The sequence below is a fragment of the Schistocerca nitens genome, chromosome 2 (assembly GCF_023898315.1).
Source record: "Schistocerca nitens isolate TAMUIC-IGC-003100 chromosome 2, iqSchNite1.1, whole genome shotgun sequence".
NCBI lineage: Eukaryota > Metazoa > Arthropoda > Insecta > Orthoptera > Acrididae > Schistocerca > Schistocerca nitens.
The window spans coordinates 712,462,956-712,484,456 of NC_064615.1; the positions used below are offsets into that span (position 1 = coordinate 712,462,956).

At 41.6% G+C, this 21,501-nt stretch overlaps 1 protein-coding gene across 5 annotated transcripts in view; it reads right to left on the reverse strand.

Moving 5' to 3' along the window:
- LOC126236877 (GTPase-activating protein skywalker) overlaps positions 1–21,501 on the reverse strand; it is a 309,366-nt gene that overhangs the window by 85,705 nt on the left and 202,160 nt on the right. For all 5 annotated transcript variants that reach the window (XM_049946501.1, XM_049946502.1, XM_049946504.1 and 2 more), the window contains exon 3: positions 1,843–2,227. In XM_049946501.1, coding sequence (XP_049802458.1) covers positions 1,843–2,164 — 322 coding nt within the window. In that variant the 5' untranslated portion in view covers positions 2,165–2,227. The remainder of the gene's footprint in view (positions 1–1,842; positions 2,228–21,501) is intronic.

Genomic DNA, 21,501 nt, shown 5'->3' on the forward strand with positions numbered 1-21,501 from the left:
GAGCCAGAAAAGAGGCATGATTAGTACGCTCGTAACGAGAGCAGGACGAATATGTGAGCCGCAACACCTCAAACGAGAAATGCAACACCTGGAAACTGTCCTGAGGAGCAATGGGTACTCCACAAATTATATTAGAAGTGTAACAGAGCCAAACACTCGGCGAAGTAAGAAACCAGAAAAAGAAATGTCGGGTACGGCCTTTCTGCCATACATTCCCAGAGTGACGGACAGAATCGGCCGTATATTGCGCAAACATGGCGTAAAGACGATTTTCAAACCGACAAGGAAGATCAAAGAGTGTCTTAGATCGGCAAAGAAGAAAAGAGACCCACTTGCAATGTCGGGAATATACCGTATACCATGCTCATGCGGAAAAGTTTATGTCGGAATGACTGGACGATCCATCAACACCAGGATCAAAGAGCATAAGCGACATTGCAGGTTGGGGCAGGTGGAGAAATCGGCCTTGGCAGAGCACGCACTGAATGAGACCGACCACGTAATAAAATTCGCCGACACGGAAGTACTGGCTGGACACGGAAGTTCTGGCTGTAGAGAAGCACTATCACACGCGCTTGTTCAGAGAAGCTGTAGAAATACAAAAAACACGCGAACAGTTTGAACAAGAAAGAGGAAAGCCTTAAGGTAAACGGATCCTGGCTTCCCGTACTGCAGCGAACGACCGTCGCAGGTAGCAAGAGGAGAACCGCACCGGAAATGACGGCGGAGAAGCCCTTGGACGTTGGCGTGCCGGGTACATATAGTCTGCGTCCACGAGCTCGGCTCCAGTTCACCACCGGCAATGGAGGGTGAAGCTTTGACAATGCCAGTCACTCGTGCTGGCGAAACGTCAGAAAAATCATTACATGAACGTCGGCTGAGGAACCCGAGACAGAAGCCAATAGGCAGTTTGTCAAATTCCTGTTAATAATTACTTCATCTTTTGCCTACACAAATGAGTGGCTAAGTCGCACATTGAACCACATACGTAATTCTTCTGCAAATGTGCGTGTTGAAAGAACTGTGCATGTTTCAGCAACTGAATCTGAGAGCAATAATGTAACAACAACGATGTGTAAGGTAAGCACAACTTTTAGAAGTGTGTGTTGTACAAAGCAGAGAAGCTTTGCATACTTGCAAAAATTAGAATAAAATAAGTATGATATTTTCAACAGGTTGATACCACTGTTATTAGAGCTGGAAATCCAGCACAGTTGAACATGGATGGGTAGCACAAACAATCAGCTATGCTCTTATGAAATGAAACATATCAGATTCTACACGAGATTGTCAAAATGAGAAAGAAGAATATGACATATAAGAAGAAAAATAGAAAAAAGTGTTATGAAGACATCTGCTAAGGTGGTTAAATATTATCACACAAACTGAAAAAAACTTCTTAGCCTCCCAAGTACAAGAATGTGTTGAAATGATGAAATAGTGTTTCACACGACTTACCTTAATCAACTTACTACAATGTTTCCCATCCTCATAAGGAATATGTAGTAGCTGCATTACCAGAGTTGTCAGTGACACTAGTATAATATTCACTATGCGACTGATGAAATACACTAAAAATTTAATCATGTATTTCTAAGATGTTTCATATTAACTAAGAGTTTCCAATGTGAATTAGCTATTACATAAAACGGTCTGTAAAACAACAACACATTTCACCACATATGAATAATAATAGAAATATTGCATTAATTCTATGAAAGTGACCAACAGCAAACTAATTACTAGAAGCTGTGGTTGGCAAATGGATAAAATAGGTGCACTATATCAACATGTTGATCACAGAAGTTGAAGCATAAGCAATTTGTAGAGGATTTATCTTACCCGTAGTACCAAATAGCTGATTAACCATGTCCCAATAAAAGCCCTCTTGCATTGACCTGTCTGATCCATGTTGCTGACAAAGAGTTGGCCACAGCTGTGAGCGTATAGTGCTATTGATAGGCCATGCATTCTCGCGAATAATTTGCTTTACTTCTCCTTTTCTACCCAGCTGCAGTAAACTGTGTATGTCATTGTATGTCTTTAATGCTGGCTTCTTGTTTGGGCTATCAGCTTGGAGTGGTATGCTACTAGTGTCTACATGAGGCTGGAAACCCTCATAGATGTCTCCCTCTTCTTCAAGCACTGACAGCATATTGGGCATCACTTCTTATGAGCTCACAGTGGCTCTGCCAACTCACGTCAAGTCTTGAATCATCTCTGTAATCTGAAATGATAACCATTCAAATTAGTACATCTGAATAACAACATGAAACTAGTAAATCAGAGCCATACAATATTGTTACTACATATTAAGTGGATGCCAGTGTTTGTAAATGTGGAGGACTGCATTTATTTACACAAAAAACTTTCATGATAAGCAGAAAGTTTTAGTATTAACAGGTTATCGAATTTGTCCTAATGTAGATATTCCAACTGTAGGTTGTTACAGACAGAATGATGTCTAAAACATCTCTCCAGCACTTCAGCAAGAAGATCTCAAACATCAGATTTCAGTTCTCTTAGTGAAACATGTCATGGATGAGAACAAAAACTGACAAGCTACATATGTGGTACCTAACATATAAGAAGTAAAAACAATAAGTAAATAAGTAAAAATAATAAGTAAGAAAGTAAAAATAATGATAAGTAACAAAAGCAGTTTCCATACAAGCCACGTGTTCTTGCCTACGGTTTGGAATGGGGTTTCACACTCTGGTGCAACAATGCAAAAACACATAAGCGATAAAAATTAGGGAGGAAATTGAAAATCCTTAGATATTAAAAAATAAAGAAAATACCAGTTTATTAGCTACCCATTATCATAAGTCATAATACTGGACTCAGAAATGTAAATGAAGGTTAATATTTATATGAAACTGGTTTGTACTTTTATAAAACAAAAAACTTCTCAGCTGCTGCTGAAGCTGCACAAAAAATGGTTGTTTTATATATTTTATAATACAGTCGCAGATCTCAACAAATTCCTTGCAATGTGGTCATTTGAGGTTTAGACCAGTACAGAAACAGCTGATTATGGAAAGGATAGATTGCTGCTCACTATAAAGATGACATATTGAGTAGCAGACAGACACAACAAAAAGACTTGTTACACACTGAGCTTTCAGCATAGCCTTCTTCAGTAAAGACAACAAGCACACATTCACACAAGCAGGCACATCTCTCATAAGACTGCTATCTCCTACCACTGCACTGGTTGATGTTCCAACCCGGTCTTTCCACTGCTTGAAATTAGAATACATTCTGGCAGGTTTAAAGTGAGACACCACTGAGACAGTGAAACAGTGTTATCATCAAGTTTAAGATTTTTGTTCTTCACAAATAAAGGTCACATAAACAAGAGTCATACCCATGCTGCAACGTTCTTCCTTTCTCACAGGGAGTGCTACTGCAGCAAGGTACGGGTGAACACACATGTGGAGTATGGAAAGCAGAGGACTTATATTGGCAGACTAAATCCCTTAGTGCAGGCTGCGAACAGTGCTTGACAGCTCAGTTGGCATCAGGATCACATGTGATGTAAGGGTCCAGATTTGAATACCAACCTGACGTACAGCTTTGACCAGTCACGAAACCGAGAAAAAGAATCCATCTGAAAAGTGAAAAGACTGGACACAATGACTGTAAGCTGAATGAGACTAATAAATTTCTCTTCCAAAAAGACTGGATTATGATGTATTAAGGCTAAACAGTCTTCTGACTGGTTTGATGTTGATCGCCATGAATTCCTCTCCTGTGCCAACCTCTTCATCTCAGATTAGCCTTTGCACCAAACAAGCTCAATCATTTGTGGGATATATTCCTACATCTGTCTTCCCTTACAGTTTTTACCCTCTACAGCTCCCTCTAGTGCTCCAGTGTCATGGAAATTATTCCTTGATGTCTTACCATGCTGTCTCCTCTTCTTGTCCATGTTTCCCACATTTTCCTCTCCTTGTTGATTTGGTTGTAAACCAACTCATTTCTTATATCGTCAGTTCACATAATTTTCAACATTCTTTTGTAGCAATATATTTCAAGCAATTCAATTCTCAGTTTGACTGGTTTTCCCACAGTCCACCGTTCATTTCCACACAATATTGTGTTCCAAATATACATTCTCCAAAATCACTTCTCAAAATTGGTGTTTGATATTAGTAGACTTCTTTTGGCCATGTATGTCTCTCTTTGCTTGTGCTAGTCTGTTTTTTATGTACTTGCTTTGTCTATCATGTGGCATTTTCCTTCCAAACCAGCAGAATTTTTCCACTTCATGACCTGAAAACACCCTTTTCACTAATCTCATCTCTGCTACTCATTATTATTTTTATCTTTCTTCAGTTTACTCTCAGTCCATATTCTTGTGCTGAGTAGACTGTTCATTCCACCTAACACGTTCTCAGATTCTTCTGTGCTTCCACTTACGATAGTCATGTAATCAGCAAATATTATCTGAGATATACTCTCATCTTGAATTTCAATAGCACTCCTGAATCTTTCTTCTCCATCACTGCTTCACCAATGTGTAAACTGAACACTAGAAGCAAAAGACTATACACCTGCCTTATATCTTTTTTAATTTGAGCACTTTCATACAGCAATTTCGTCTTTGCTTCCTGCACTTCCTATTTCCTTCACTACACTTACGCTGCTACTATGTGATCAAACGTATCCAGACACCACAAAAAACATACATTTTTCATATCAGGTGCATTGTGCTGCCACCTACTGCCAAATACTCCATATCAGCGACCTCAGTAGTCATTAGACATTGTGAGAGAGCACAATGGGGTCCTCCACAGAACTCGTGTATTTCGAACTTCGTCAGGTGATTGGGTGTCACTTGTGTCATACGTCTGTACGTGAGACTGCCACACTCCTAAACATCCCTAGGTCCACTACTTCCAATGTGATAGTAAAGTGGACACATGAAGGGACACATACAGCACAAAAGCGTTCAGGCTGACCTCATCTGTTGACTGACAGAGACTGCCGACAGTTGGAGAGGATCATAATGAGTAATAGGCAGAGATCTATTCAGATCATGACACAGGAATTCCAAACTGCATCAGGATCTAGTGCAAGTATTATGACAGTTAGACGGGAGGTGAGAAACTTGGATTTCATGGTCGAGCGGCTGCTCATAAGCCACACATCACGCCGGTAAATGCCAAATGACGCCTCGCTTAGTGTAAGGAGCGTAAATATTTGATGATTGAACAGTGGAAAAACGTTGTGTGAGTGACGAATCATGGTACACAATGTGGCGACCCGATGGCAGGGTGTGGCTATGGCAAATGCCCGGTGAACGTCATCTGCCAGTGTTTGTAGTGCCAACAGTAAAATTCGGAGGTGGTGGTGTTATGGGGTGGTCGTGTCTTTCATGGTGGGGGCTTGCACCCCTTATTATTTCGCATGGCACTGTCACAGCACAGGCCTACATTGATGTTTTAAGCACCTTCTTGCTTCCCACTGTTGGAAGAGCAATTTGGAGATGGCGATTGCATCTTTCACTCAATCGAGCACCAGTTCATAATGCACGGCCTGTGGCGAGTTGGTTACACGGCATTAACATCCCTGTAATGGACAGGCCTGCCCAGAACCCTGACCTGAATCCTACACAACACTTTTGAGATGGTTTGGAATGCCGACTTCGTCCGAGGCCTCACCGACCAACATCAGTACCTCTCCTCAATGCAGCACTCTGTGAAGAATGGGCTGCCATTCCCTGAGAAACCTTCCAGCACCTGATTGAATGTATGCCTGTGACAGTGGAAGCTGTCATCAAGGCTAAGGGTGGGCCAACACCATATTGTATCCCAGCATTACCGATGGAGGGCGCCTCAAACCTTTCTTCTTTCGTCAGTCAGTTGAATTATTTCTTCCATTACCCAAGATTTCTTCAGTTACCTTTATGGTACTACACTTGTCTAACATCTGTGACTGCCCTTTTTATAAGTGTCTATTATTCTGCAACTAGCTTCTTACTGTGTTATTCATTATAGCTGTATTTACCATCTTAGAGAGATTCAAACTCACGTCATTTATCCTATTTCAGTCACATCCAATTTCTTTACACATTAACCGAATCGTCCGTAAGAATTAAATTTCAGTCTACTCTTCGTCATTACTAGATTGTGATTTAAGTCAGCATCTGCTCAGAGGTACTCCATACAAGTTTTGCTACGTTCAAATTGAACCATTTTTTTTTTTATTCCAGTACTCGCCAGGAATACTGTAAGGGAAACCCCTGACACACTAAAAAAGGAAGCACAGATAATGATTTGAAACTCCATTCACCTCGAGTGTGCTATCTCATTTTGTATCTCTCCGTTCTTTTATATGCCGCAAGGGATGGTGATGTTACGTTTGATTGGGAGTTTAGACGGCAACTGGCCACCTTGCTTCCGGAGTCGTCCCTGGAAGAGTATAATCAGATTGGAAAAAGAATCACACATCTTTTTATGTGACTTACTCCTGACATTACCCGTCTTGTGATGGCACTGTTACTGATAAAATCTGGATGGACCTCATTGAATTCGGATTTTAATTTTTTATAGGTTCCAAGTACTACAAGAACGAATGATGAGTCAAGCCACAGTCAAATGTGCTTAAAACAATATTACCTCCTATCTCACAACCTACAGTACCGTGGGTTTCGAAGTTCTGTCTGCGGTCAGTCGCGTCAAGAAAGCCTTCAATTAGCAGGAAGACATGGATTCGTTTATGTTCACAATAGACAAAAAAATATTGTATGTTTTCCAGTGTCTATTTCGGAACTGATATTTGTTTTCCACATCGCTCTTTTGGCTAAATAAGTTTTAAGATGTGAGAATTTATACTTCTATGAGAATGAAGCACTGAGGCGCGCAGGTTACTTTATCGCCAAAAGTGGGGCTGTTTGTTACTAAGAGAGAGAGAGACTATAACACGATAAGAAGCTACAAGCATCTTTGTGTGTACAGAGGCCTAGCAAAACACTGTAGATAATCGAGTACGCCTATTAAAAGAAATTGTAAACAGCCGCGGATTATTATTAACGAGTCTGCTGGAACTGGTTTTCAGTCACACACTAATTCGACATAAACACTGATTTACACACGTAATTCAATCCGTCGCATTATGATTCTGATACGTAGCGTGGATTCCCTTCTTCGAATAATATGTTTAATAGCGCTGACGCCAAGAGATTGGCCATGGTTTTCTCTCGAGAACCATGCAACTGTCACAAATGAGTAAGGTTGTACGAGGGCCGAGTTCAGCTCCTGGTGCACACAGTCAAGGTCGCCCGGTGCATCGTAAGTGCTCTTTTTTACTGTAATTTAGGAAGCTCCATTTACCTAACAATTCAAAGGGACTACGTGATAGCTGTTGCAAAACTGCCCTCTCCCCCTCTATACTGCAACTGCATTCGTATTTGAAGCACAACAAATGTTTAACATCGTTAAAAATAGAAGATAAGTGCTTAGTTCCTCGTTATCCAGCAATATGCTCTGTACAATTGCAGCTGAAGAACAAATCAGGCATTCGAATATATTCTTTCTTTTTGTCCCGATAGAAAACCATACACTTAACATTATATTTCTGTCATAAATGCTGCAGCGTTACACGTTTCCATAGAATATCATAGCTCACTCAGCAGAAGCGTTTTTTTTTCCTCTTTTTTGGGTGGGGGTGGGGGGTGGTAGCTGGTAAAGATTCAATACAGCGATTTATTATCCACGAAAGTCGCACGTTACATATCCACCTTCGAAGAAAAAACGTGTTAAAACTTGGTTAGGGCATCTCCGTAAAGTCGCTTCCCTGTGGAAACCGGAAAAAAATGTTTTGATACAGCACTTTCAAACAGTTCTTCTCGTACCGTGTCTCTGTTGGGTCGGCAGTGTTATATGGGTTGATGCAATGTTAGTTACAGCTGGTGGCGGTATGCACTTCCTGGCGCCACCACTTGCAAATTTGCAATTCGCGTATCTAGAAAAACTGTTGTCTTACGAACTAAGACGAAACTCCGTCTCTCTATCTATACCACAGGCAAAGTAATACTGACTGTAGAGAGAATTTGTTGAAGGATACGAGTATCATTGTTTCAGATCTAGTCAACGCTACTGGTATACATAGCCTGCCTATTCCAAAAAACGACAAGCAGCAATCAGCAGGAGCAGAAGGCAGCAGCGGCGCTAGACGAAGCGTTCCGGCTTGTAAAAGACGCGCCCGCGCCCACCGCGCCGAGTATCGCAGGGTTATTTATACGCCTGGCTGCTGACCTGTTATAACAGCGGAAGCTCCGCGGAGACTATAAGTCGTATGTTGAAATTATTCTAGACGTCAGTGAACTGATTCAAGACTGTGACAAATAATGTTTCTGCACCTTTTTCGTCCACACAGACGCATAATCGAACTATTAGCAATTTCCGAAAACTTATTGTGATCGTTTACTTTTCATACACTTACGGAAGTGGAAAAAAGTCGAGCACTTTTTAAATACAGTAAAGAGTAACTAGTTGCTTCAGTTCTAAGTAAAATCTAAGTAGGTAGGTAGGTAGGTAGGTACAGCTGTCTTGGCAACATAATACATCGAATAATCGACAGATGTATATATAACTTAATAAGCTCGAGGACAACTCTGTACTGCTATTCCGCGATTCAAGTTACATTTCGTTGAAGAGTTCTCACTCTTGGGTAGTATCCTTGGAACAAGATGAAATTTAATTTACATTCTTGCTTGGAAACGCAATGCAGTGAAACGATTTTTCAGCCGATGGCGCAGGTCACACAAACGGCAAAGTCGTGTAAGCACAGACCGGTGCTACAATACTTTATATGTTGTGATTTTTGTTCTGAGCAGTGCAAGCATGTAATAACTTGGGAGAAAGTGTACGGCGAATTCTAACGAATGCAAAGCGAAATGCATACTTTTAAACACTACTGCACGCTATAAATAAGATGGTGGTGGTTAGTGTTTAACGTCCCGTCGACAACGAGGTCATTAGAGACGGAGCGCAAGCTCGGGTTAGGGAAGGATTGGGAAGGAAATCGGCCGTGCCCTTTCAAAGGAACCATCCCGGCATTTGCCTGAAACGATTTAGGGAAATCACGGAAAACCTAAATCTGGATGGCCGGAGACGGGATTGAACCGTCGTCCTCCCGAATGTATAAATAAGAACTATGGTTGATGGGAGGCCTTAGTACTAAGAGTGGCGAGAGGACGCGAGGGTCTATGAGGATGAGGAGTCTCTTGGGAATGTAATACTATTTGACGAAGTGCAATTCAAACAGAACGGTGTAGACACTGGCATAATTACACTGACAAAGATCCCAAAAAATAATTTAGAGTAATAAAATTTCGGGAATACATTTGTCTGAGTAACATATGTAAGTGATTAATATTGCAAGATCACAGGTTAATGTAAGCATGAGATAAGCCACATCATATGTGAAATGCTAGTACATTAATAATGAGTGTAACCGCCGGAATGGCGAATGCAAGCATGCAAACGTGACAGATCTCAGTTTGTGGGATGGAGTTCTCTGTGCATCCTCGCCAACTCGTACAGGTTACCTTGAACGTAATCCAGGGTGTTTATTTCAACATTCTGTGTTACCGATTGTTTGCCCTTTGTTCTGTACATTGAGGTGACAAAGGACAAGGTATAGTGACATGCACATATACATGTGGCGGTAGTATCACGTACACAAGGTATAAAAAGGCAGTGCACTGCGGAGCTGCCATTAGTATTTAGGCGATTCACGTGAAAAGGCGTCAGACGTGATTACGGAATTAACAAACTTTGAACGCGGAATGGTAGTTGGAGACAGACGCACATGGGACATTCCATTTCGGAAATCGGGAGGGATTTCAATACTCTAAGATCCACAGTGTCAAATTTCAGACACTACCTCTCACCACGGACGACGCAGTAGCCGACGGCTTCACTTAAAGACCAAGAGCAGCGGCGTTTGCGTAGAGTTGTCTGTGCTAACAGACAAGCAGCAGTCCGTGAAATAACCACAGAAATTAATGTGCCACATACGACGAATGTATATGTTAGGACAGTGGGGCGAAATTTGACTTAAATAGGGTATGGCAGCAGACGACCGACGCGAATGTCTTTGCTAACAGCGCGACATCGCATGCAGTGCCCCTCCTGGGCTCGTGACTATCGGTTGGACACTAGACGACAGGGGAAAAAAAATGGCCTGGTCAGATGAGTCCCGATTTCAGTTGGTATGAGCTGCTGGTAGGGTCCGAATATGGCGCAGACCCCACGAAGCCATGGACCCAAGTTGTCAACAAGGCACGGTGCAAGCTAGTGGTGGCTCCATAATGATGTGGGCTATGTTTACACGGATTGGACTGGATCCTCTGGTGCAACTGAATCGAACACTGACTGGAAATGGTTATGTTCGGCTACTTGGAGTCCTTCTGCAGCCAATCACGAACTTCATCTTCGCAAACAATGATGGAACTTTTATGGATGACAATACGCCATGTCATCAGCCCACAATTGTCCGCGATTGGTTTGGAGAACAATCTAGACAATTCGAGCGAGTGACTGGGCCACCCAGATCGTCCGACATGAACCCCATCGAATATTTTTGGGACATAATCGACAGGTCAGCTCGTGCACAAAATCCTGCACCGGCAACACTTCCGCAACTAAGAATAGCTATAGAAGCAGCATGGGTCAGTATTTCTGTGGGGGGCTTCCAATGACTTGTTGAGTCCATGCCACGTCAAGTTATTGCACTACGCCGGATAAAAGGACGTCCGACACAATATTAGAAGATATCCAACGACTTTAGTCACCTCAATGTACATAGTTCAGGTCAGAGGTGGTTATATTGTGGTTTGGGGGTTGTCTTTCACACAGTCGCTTGGAAAAACTCTTCAGGTTACCGAGGACATAATCCAGGATGTGTATTTCAACTTTCTCAGTGATCAGTTGTTTGCCCTTCTTCTACATAGTCATGATGAAGTTGTGTAATCTTCCAAGACGACAACCACCTTGTTCACAAGATCTCTCTCTCTCTCCACACACACACACACACACACACACACACACACACACACACACACACACACACACACACACACACACACACACACATTGATGTGAATCCCTTAGAAAATATCTGAGACTATTTGGAACAGTGGGTGAAACGTAGCAATCCATATCCATGCAGTTTGGTTTCTCTGTGGGATTGAATCAGCAGGAGTGCCTTCAGCTGGATGTGACAAGAAACACGCGGCCCCTCTTCAACCTACATTCTGAAGACCATTAACAAAGGTACAGGGACTGTTGCACGGCATTAGCGTGATATCTCCGGGGAGTAACTAATTTTTTGTCCAATGAGCTTATATGACAGAGTGAAAACTGCGCTAGACGGGGCTCGGAATGCACTAAGCTACCAATCGCGCTATTCGAACACAGCTTACAGACTGACAAATCTTCAATCTGCTAAGGCTTCTTACCATTGTTTCTAAACTCTGCAACTAATTTGTTCCTAATATGCAGTATTTCTATGCAAATGTTACTCTATGATAGGCACAAAGAATTTATAGGTGTCGGTGCATGGCCCTTAAATATGAAACCTATCTTTTAATTGGGGCTCCTTGGAGTGACGTAAATGTCCACGTTTCACTGCCTTCTGCCCATTCCTTCTGAAGACTGCAGAGTCTCTCCCGTATGATTCTGTATCATCAAGCATCCGAGCAAAATATCGAAGTGATAAACCAAGCGAGTTGGTGCAGTGCTGAAGGCAATGGAGTCTTATTCGGGAGATGCGGACCTCAAATTCCCCAACCAGTCACCCACATTTAGATTTTTGAGGGTTCCTTAAATCAGTTAAGGAAAATTCCAGTATTTTTCATTTGGAATGGACTTCGTAGATTTTCTTCACCATTCTTATCCTATCCGAGCTTGTGCTTCATTTCTAACGATCTCGCCGCCAAAAGGGCTTTATCATTCCTTTTTGTACGTGATCACTATCAGTGACATGTCGAGACCGCCAAGCTGTTGAAGAGTAGGTTCGGTGTGATGGCTGCTCACAACGTTCCGATGCTTTGTTGTAGCATATTTAGTGTAATTGGCCTCAGGCAATGAGCGGTGAAAGTTCTCCCTAGCTATAAGCTGAAAGGTGTTGCGTCTGGGTATTGTGTTGTGACCACAACAGCACGTTTCCTGTCTATTCACGACGAGGTAGGAGTGTCAGCCAAGTACGCTCTGGTATACTGATTGTAGTGTGGTGAAACTGTGCCTTGTCTTAGGAATCTCTCAAATAGCAGAAAAATACATCTGCCCAGTTCTGTTGCTTCAAAAATATTGGACCAATCAAATAACACAACACACGTCATCACACATTAAGCCCATGTGGATACTTTCTTCTCACATGAATGTGTGAAGCTTAAGGACTACGACACACACACTGACAGAAAAAAAAAAAAAAAAAAACCGCAGCACTGACGAAAGTTGATAGGTGTGTCCCTACAGGGTGTATAAGCGGACGGGGGGGGGGACGAATTTAATTTTTTGCCGGTTAAAAATACACTTTCTCCCCGGTGAAAGTACACTTTTTCCCTATTACGTGACAATTTACTTTCCCACGAAACTACGAAACTTTTCAATCTCCTTTGAATGATTAAGGTTTTACACACTTCCTCGTACTTTAGAGAATGAAAACTCGCAAAAACTAGTAGTAGTAGTAGTAGTAGTAGTAGTAGTAGTAGTAGTAATAATAATAATAATAATAATAATAATAATAATAATTTACGCTGAATATTTTTCTATCGCTATGTGCCGCATATTTTCGTATTACGAAAGTATAAATTCGAATTACACCAAACACAGCACATTACATTCAGAAGCATTGAAATCAAGATTGCAATGCCCTTTTGTAAGCCAGTCATTGCTCAGTCACGTGATCTTGCCAGCCGATGAACAGCAGATGTTCAGGGCATAGGACACATGACGTAGCCAGCCAATAGTAACATCACTGTTAAGTAGCGCGAACACACAAACAGTGAAACTTAATGGTTTAAATTAATATACACACTGTAGCTACAAGAAAAGCTAAGATTTTACATATAATTTTGGTTTCGAAGATTAATACGCTAGAAGAGAAGCTAAGCTTTCACATGTAATATTGGTCTTTTTTGCGTGTGTTACATTTTAAGATACCTCACACAAGTATGCCACTAAAATTTAAAATAATTACTTAAATGTCTGGTCTGCTGTGCTCGAAATTCTTCTAAGGGGCTGGTCCACAACTTTCAAACGAGAGTGAAACACAGTGATTTAAGAAATTCATCGCACATTTTCACTCGTAACAATTCATCTTGCGTAAAAGGAAATTTACTTTGAAGGTAATGCTTTTCCAACCACCATTCGCAATATTTTTCCGCGACCTGTTACAAACAGCAACTTTCCAGCAATTGCCAGAGTGCGCCAGAAAACAGGCGTTAGTGCGCGCGCGCACCTACGATGACGTAGGAAGCCCGTATGTACGTAGATATAAAACATTAAGAGATCTTCATTACATTATAAACGAAACTTGACATCAGAGGAAACTCCCAAGAGCATCGGAGTTTCGTAAACCATACTAAAATGCGTAATTCGGCTTAAAGTGCACATTCGTATGTCCAGATTAACAGTGAAGTAGGCCCCAACCTGAAGCCGGACGGAGTGGCCGAGCGGTTCTAGGCGCTACAGTCCGGAACAGCGCGACCGCTACAGTCACAGGTTCGAATCCTGCCTCAGGCATGGATGTGTGTGATGTCCTTAGGTTAGTTAGGTTTAAGTAGTTCTAAGTTCTAGGGGACTGATGATCTCAGAAGTTAAGTCCCATAGCGCTCAGAACCATTTGAACCCAACCTGAAATTAAGCTTTTCGGTGTGGTTTTCGGGATGTGATTTTTTTTTTTAGTACCAGTTTTGTACTATCTCCTATTTGGTTCTTTATTATGGTATAATGCCATAAGTGACAGATGATGAGAACTAGCATTTGAAATTCAGCGAGCAGTCGAAACTAGCTGATGCTATGGAATAAAACCGAAGCACTTAATTTCAAATAAATTGACTGCCTATGCGGAAAAGATTAATGAAAGCCAAATTTCTTTAGCAAACTGACAAAAATGACTTCAATCTTCTGCAAGGTGATTAATGTTTGATTGCCAAAAACGTGGAAATGAAATAAAATCAGAAAACTAGAAGTAATAACATATTTTAGCCTTCCATAGTTATGTGAACGTAATTTTAATTCACTAGATAGCTCCCGGACACAGAAATCCGTTTTGTTTTCATTTGACGTGAGAGCTGTTGAACAACAGGGAACAGGAAAATCACTAGAAGTAAACATCGGTTACATTTAGTGTTCCTCACTACAACTCAGACTGCTCTGCGCATGCGCGAATCTGACAGCTTGTGCGCGCCTGAATTTTTTCTGGTCAGCATCTGGCTGCTTGCTATTACTGCCAATACAGCGAATAGCCACACTTTAAGTACCCAGAAGCGGGAAAAATTACTGCTCACATGCAACTCAACTGCGCAGGAGCCCACTGACAACTGTTCTAATGAGACTAATGTAAACAATTGTGACGTCACGTTCATTGGAAGCGATTTGTTGTTATGAACTATTGTATAGTCTTTGTCCTATGGACTTAGACACATTTTACTGTTGGCAGATGCCTGTGTGTGTACTGTGTTTTGACGTTGTAAATGGCCAATTTTCTTAGCAAATTTAGGTTTATTTTCTTTTTTCTCTCATTTATGTTTTATTGCTGCAGTATTATTCTGCAATAGCAGGATATGGTAGTATTCTTTGTTAGAGAATCAGTTCTTACCTGTCAAAGTTACAAAAAGTGATACTGTACATGGTTGCAATATAAGGAATCAACGCTAATGGTCTCTTTGAAACGAAACACATGAACATCTGCTGACTCGTCACTGGAAAGATGAGATTAAATGTAGAGGTCATCACCTTCAGGCAGCAATTTGGAAACGCTCCACAATGCTGCAAACTCTTCGTTTCCATATGTTGCAATGTCTTCCACATTTTTGTCAATAAGAAACACCGGCTCTATATTTTATTTCAACCATCCTTCATGTTGTGGGAGCAGCATAGTTTACCATGCGATGTCCAGATTTCTGTGAAAGCCACTGGATGTAAACATATTAATGTCAGTTCATCACCTGGCACAGATCTCAAAGTCACGATGGAAAAACAAAATGTATGGCGATGTACAAAGCTGTAGTCAAACACTGCTTGGATGTGTTACAGCAGAAAAAACATTGTATCAAACTGCTTATGAAAGAACAACATAGGGACGCTTTCTTACAATTTTTAGTCTGTTGGATATGGTCCTCCTACAGCAGGGGCGAAAAAACTTTACACTGGTCTGTGTAAGCGGCTTCAATAACTGGCCACCTGTTCGAATGGACCTATACCCGTATATTTAATAGGATTGTCACATATGCTCGATGTCAGTATGCAGATGGTATTTGTTTTGGATATATTAGGAGAGAGAGACACGGTAATATGTTATTCAGTTACCTACTGCGTGACGTTAGCGGAACTTTTAGATTTCGTTTTTTTCTCTGTTGGATGGTACAAAATAACGAGGATAGAGATAATATTTGGTTGACAGACATGAATGCATCCTGAGGGACGCAAATCTCCTTTGCACTGTAGTAGCTTTATATAATTTGGAGATGCACCGCAAACAGTAGGTAAATCCTCATCTCATCCTCCTTCAAGTTCCCATATGATGTAGAATCTTCCTAATTTTCCTGGTAAGAAACTCTACTGCAACTGCTCATACTGCCTTCTCTACTACCTTGTGTTGCTGGAGAAAGCTTCATTTGATGCTACCCTTACACATTGTACACGGTTGGCAGAGTTCTGACATGTTCTCATTTGCACCAAGTGGTCATAACACGATCCAGTTACAAGAGGCAGAGGGACTGTCCTCAACCATGCTAGAGTTTTGCTGTATGTGGCCGTTAGCAGGAAGGTTCGAAAAAATGTGACTTGCTTCGAGATATGAGAATGCCACGAATATGATTCACTAGTGGCGGTAATCATTGAAAAGGCATCTCCATAGGATCCAACTTTTATTCCATTTGTTGCGAGTTGTCACGGCTAATGGTGGTGGTAAGCAACACATTCCACACAGGCAAGAGAGAGTCGTAATTTGCAGCATACACGTTTTCTTCAAATACAGAGCAAATATATAAGTTAACTGCAACCGTCACATTCAACCCGCAAGAATAAAATCCCCGTTCGTGTCTCAAGCTGTGCGAACCGCCATCGTTCGTGGATCTAACTACAGTCGCTTTGGAGCGCCGTAGACGGTTGAAAGGAGAGACCTGATTCCAAATACAGACAGCATTACTACCAGACAGCTAACACTATGGATCTGAAAAGCTAGTGTATTGGTCACATGATTTAGTACATTTATTATGACGTCAACCTAGAATTACATCTTTTAAGTGATTTTTCACATAGTACGCCATCCACTGTATGTGATTCTCAATCAACCATTATCCTCCCTCGCCTGTAACTTTGTGCATATATTGCAGAAGCTCTGTTACACTTTCTAAATGGTTATCAAGACAGAATGCTTCAGAAGTACTGTTAATTAGTGTGGGAAATATCTAGCAGCGGCAACAGGGAGTTGGAAATATCGGCATATCACCACCTTCCTTAGCCGTATCACTTTCTAAATTCGGTGATAAGGGCGATTTTATTACGGTCTTACACTGTTGCTGACGTACACCCGCACTTTTGGTCTGTTAATACAAACCCCGTGATCACCGTCTGCATTCAATTTCGAAGTATTTGTGTGGAGAACCACTTCATTCGGAAGCAGTACCATATATCGATTTGTAAAGTATGTACAGTTTATAATGTGGATATCATTAGCAATATCTCTGAGTGCCTGTAGAACAAAGTGGGTTTTTTAAGCAGGGTGACAGTGACATTCGCTGCGATCATGTTTTTAACAACTAGTTGCTTATAAGATGATTATGTCTTTCTTCCTACAGCACACTGGTACTACTAGCAAGAAAAAACAAATGAGGAATGTCCATCCATTGTGGATTTTCGCTCAATATTGTTTGGTGCCACCAGCATTCAGTTATTGGCGAAGTATTATACTTAGTAGGGGATGTGAGATAAAGTCACTGTGATTGGCAGGCTTATAAAATTTGTGTAAGGGGAGATGAAGGATTTTACAAGGAAAATTATGACGATTCATAAGAAGGATATAGGTACTGGTATTTCCACAGCCACAGCCATGGGAGGGAGGGGTTATTTCCAATACTTTGCACATTGTTGAAAGTCGTCAGTTTGGGGCTACAATAGTAATATTTAATTGTAATTACAGCGATAAATATGTTGCAGCTTATCTAGGACTATACTGTTTGGCATGATCTGGCAGTAGCACACAGTAGGACGTGGCTTCTTTTGAGAGAGAGAGAGAGAGAGAGAGAGAGAGAGAGAGAGAGAGCGTGGGTTTCGACATGAATTTCTCAGATATCAATATCAAAGGGTTGTCGACACTTTGCGCTTTTGTGAGATCAGCATGTCTGGTCTGCCAGTTGTGGGGCCCGAGCGGGTGTTGTATGGCCTGCACGTGCTATAGTTTGTGAAGCAGCCGGCCCAGTGAAGCAGTCGAGGATGTGGCTGCACAATGCCCTGTGGTTGGTGCAAGAGATTTTTAACAGCATAATTATGAGCAGTGATTTATGTTGACAGTATTCCTTGCATGTTTGGGATGAAAAAAGTTCTGCAATTGTTGAAATATTTCAAGCTGCCGTGTCACTCTCAAAAGGGTTAAATAAACAGTATTCCAGACACTGCAGTCAATTTGCCAACAGATTCTTTAAATAGATTAATAAGGACAATATTTCACATACTGCCTTGTCAACCAAAAATTGTTTAAACAATATTCCATACACTGCAACTGTTTGCCTGCCAAATAACCAACAACTGAGTATTTTTCCCTTAATGTTCAGGAAGGAGAGGGCTGAAAGGTTTCACAGAGGGGGAGAGGTTAATTAATTAATTGAGTCATTTAATTAGTCAATTAGTCAATCAAATCGATCAGGTGGGAGGGGAATATTCAAATAACAGTTCTGAAAGTGACTTGTATCAGCAAGGGGGAGGGAGGGTTGGAGGTTTACTGAGGGGTGGGGAGAGGTGGGGGAGGGTTGGGGGCTTCTCAGAAGAGATTGTAATCCACTTAGCAGAACAATGGGTTAAGGACTGGTCAATGAAACGGGAACAGATATGCCCCTGAATGTATGCTTGCCTCTGATATAGGCAACCCGTACAAACAAAATACATTGGCACCCCGGTTACCCTACTCCTCACGTGGCACTACCGAAAGTGAAGACCATGGTGGTCAGGGTATGGCTCTGGCGCATCATACTTCATCTGCAGCAGCAATCTGAACGTCAGTTGGCTCCACAGTTACTCAATGAACTGTTGCAAATCCTTTACTTCAAGGATACCTCTGAGGCTGAAGCCCTGTGGAGTGCATTACACTGAGTACAAACCAATGCTATTTGTGACTTCGGTGATGTCAAGCAAGAGCTCATTGTAAGTCTGTTACATTTTCCGATGAAAGCTGGTTATGTCTCAGTGCTAGTGATGACCGTGTGTTGGTTAGGAGCCTTGTAACAAACCTGTCTGCGTGCTAGACACACTGAACCTGTACCTTGAGTTATAGTCTGGGGTGCGATTTTGTATGACAGCAGGAGCACTCTCGTGGCTATTCCACACACCTTGACTGAAAATTTGTATGTCAATCTGGTGATTCAATGTTTTGTACTACTGCCTTTCTGGAACACCATTCCAGGGGGCGTTTTCCAGCTGGATAACACGTGTCCACATATCACTGTCTTAACCCAACATGCTCTACAGGTTGTCGACATGTTGCCTTGGCCCGCGCTGTCACCAGATCTGTCACCAATCGAGCACATATGGGACATCATCGGACGACAACTTCAACATAATCCACATACAAAATTAACCGTCCATGTGTCCCCTAACGGAGTGCAATAGGCACAGAACAAATCAGTCAACTTCATTCACAGCACAGTAGTGGACACGTCCAAACAGCATTGCTCCTCCTGCCTTTCTGTCAACTTTCCACGTTGACCTATCTTACTACACCGGTTCCATACAAGCGACTGCGACATACACACCACATTAACGGGCTGGTGCCAGCTCTACACCGTCTACGGCGCTCCAAAGCGACTATAGTTAGATCTGTGAACGATGGCGGTTCGCACAGCTTGAGACACGAACGGGGATTTTATTCTTGCGGGTTGCATGCGACGGTTGCGGTTAACTTATATATTTCCTCTGTGCTTGAAGAAAACGTGTATGCTGCAAATTACGACTCTCTCTTGCCTGTGTGGAATGTGTTGCTTACCACCACCATTAGCTGTGACAACTCGCAACAAATGGAATAAAAGTTCACCGAATAACTCGCTACGATCGCGTTTAATGCTCACGTTGGCTACAACATTCACAGCAGAGTGCTGGGAACACTACTGAACGCTCGTTGTCTGTCTGAGAATACGTGTCTCAGATGCGCATGGGAGGCCTAAATTCGACCACCATCGTTTGGAAATCCAATTGTAGTACGCTCTTTCAAGTGTTGATTAGTATTTTGTTCGGTGAGATTCATAATCAATATTTACATGAAACTCTTTTTTGCAGAATGAGATCTGCGTGGACATAATCGGGTCTAACACCAGAACTTCCTGGCGGAGATTAATGTTCATTCTGTCCAGTCCCCTAGTGGTGGGGCAGAAACGTAGCAGTTCTTTGCTGCGACGCAGTTTAAATGTGGTGGATCGTCGCGTGGGTAATGTAAAACAAGCGGCACAAGTAGTTAATAGACAATTTCCTCGTTGGGCGAATGGGTGCGCTGGGGATGTCAAGTCAGCTTACCATCTTGTGCGTCAGATTTAACGCTATGGGGCGAAGACTTCTCCCAGTCGCCTCAGACCAATTTTACTTTATATTTTTAGATATTATAGACAGATGCTGTCATCCAGTATCCTCGCTTCTCCCTTGAAGCTACTGCTCGCACTTTCTATGAAAGGTGTTCTCACCTGTCTGAAGCCATTGCTTGTTACCAAAAAGGTGTACCCTTACGGGAAAATGAGAGAGAAACCTCGTTCCGTCACAGAGGATATTGTAATCTTTTGTTTGCTATCAAAAGGAAACAACCTGGCTCTTTTAAATTAAATATTTATTCCGAGAGAATGTGATTGTAAAATGAACGTTTCAAGGATCAATGTAGCGAAATATATTATGGAAGTCTGCGTCGACCTGCCACTAATAAACTATTTCTCAGCAGAAACAGCGACAGTCGAAAAACGAATACGAATAATAAACGAACAGAAACTGTGTCACTCACATCCTTAACGAAATCTTTCAGTATTAAATCACAATGTTAAGGCATCACAGTAGCCCTAGAGAGAGCAGTGTAAATGGTTGTCACCTTGTAAGATATCTCCTTCTCGTTGCAAATGCTATAACATCTTGTAAATAATTTTTTTTTGTACAAAAGTCAGATAAGGATGTGATTTAGTCTATTCCTAATACCTAAAATAAGAAACGAGTGTCAACGTGAACTTTCTATGTATGGCCATTCATTAAATGATTTCCATGTAAGCTTTCGATGAAGTTTATGTATGCCCATTCCCGTGACACGACGATGAGAAAGATGGTACTCCTCATTCTTCGCACAGGAGACATTGTAACTAATGTGTATCTACTGATCACTGAAGAGTGTACTATTTGATGAATTATGCCAATGGTAAAAAAAGTCTTAGCTTTGCAACGAAGTATATCACCAGAATTTCCTGTGAGCATGAGCGTCACTTTCTTAAGGAAAGAAGTTGGTTCCATCTTGAAAGAAGGAGAACACACTTCAGCATAGACCCTTGTATCTCCAGGGCATTGTCCCAATATACTTCGATAGTTGTTACTAAATAGCTTACACCATTAACCATAAAACTGAGCACCACACAGCATATAGTATGACGTTAATATGAAAATACGCTGTGGTGGTGTAATTCACCATAAAGTACTTCTGCGGAGAATAGTTCTCTAGTGTGTGAGTGAGTCTTCCTGATTTCTGTTTTTCTTGGGTTTACACTGCTGAATAGAACGCCTCTCGAACACTAAAGTAGTTTCGATTTTGAATTAGTTTTAAAATAATTATACTGATGGTTCTAACAAAGAACACATATTGATTATCGGGGACAATGTGCGGAGAAATTGACCTCTGGAATGTACAGTATTCGAAACAGAAGTATAATAAATGTTACATTCCACTCAAGCAGATGAGCTGTAGCCGTGTAATGACTTTCTTCAACCGATTCGACACGTCGAGTACTGCTTATACTATTCTGAGATGGTAAGTAACTGAACACTGGTCCAGGGCAACTCCTTCTGTAGCAGTTCGAAGACAGCATCGTTC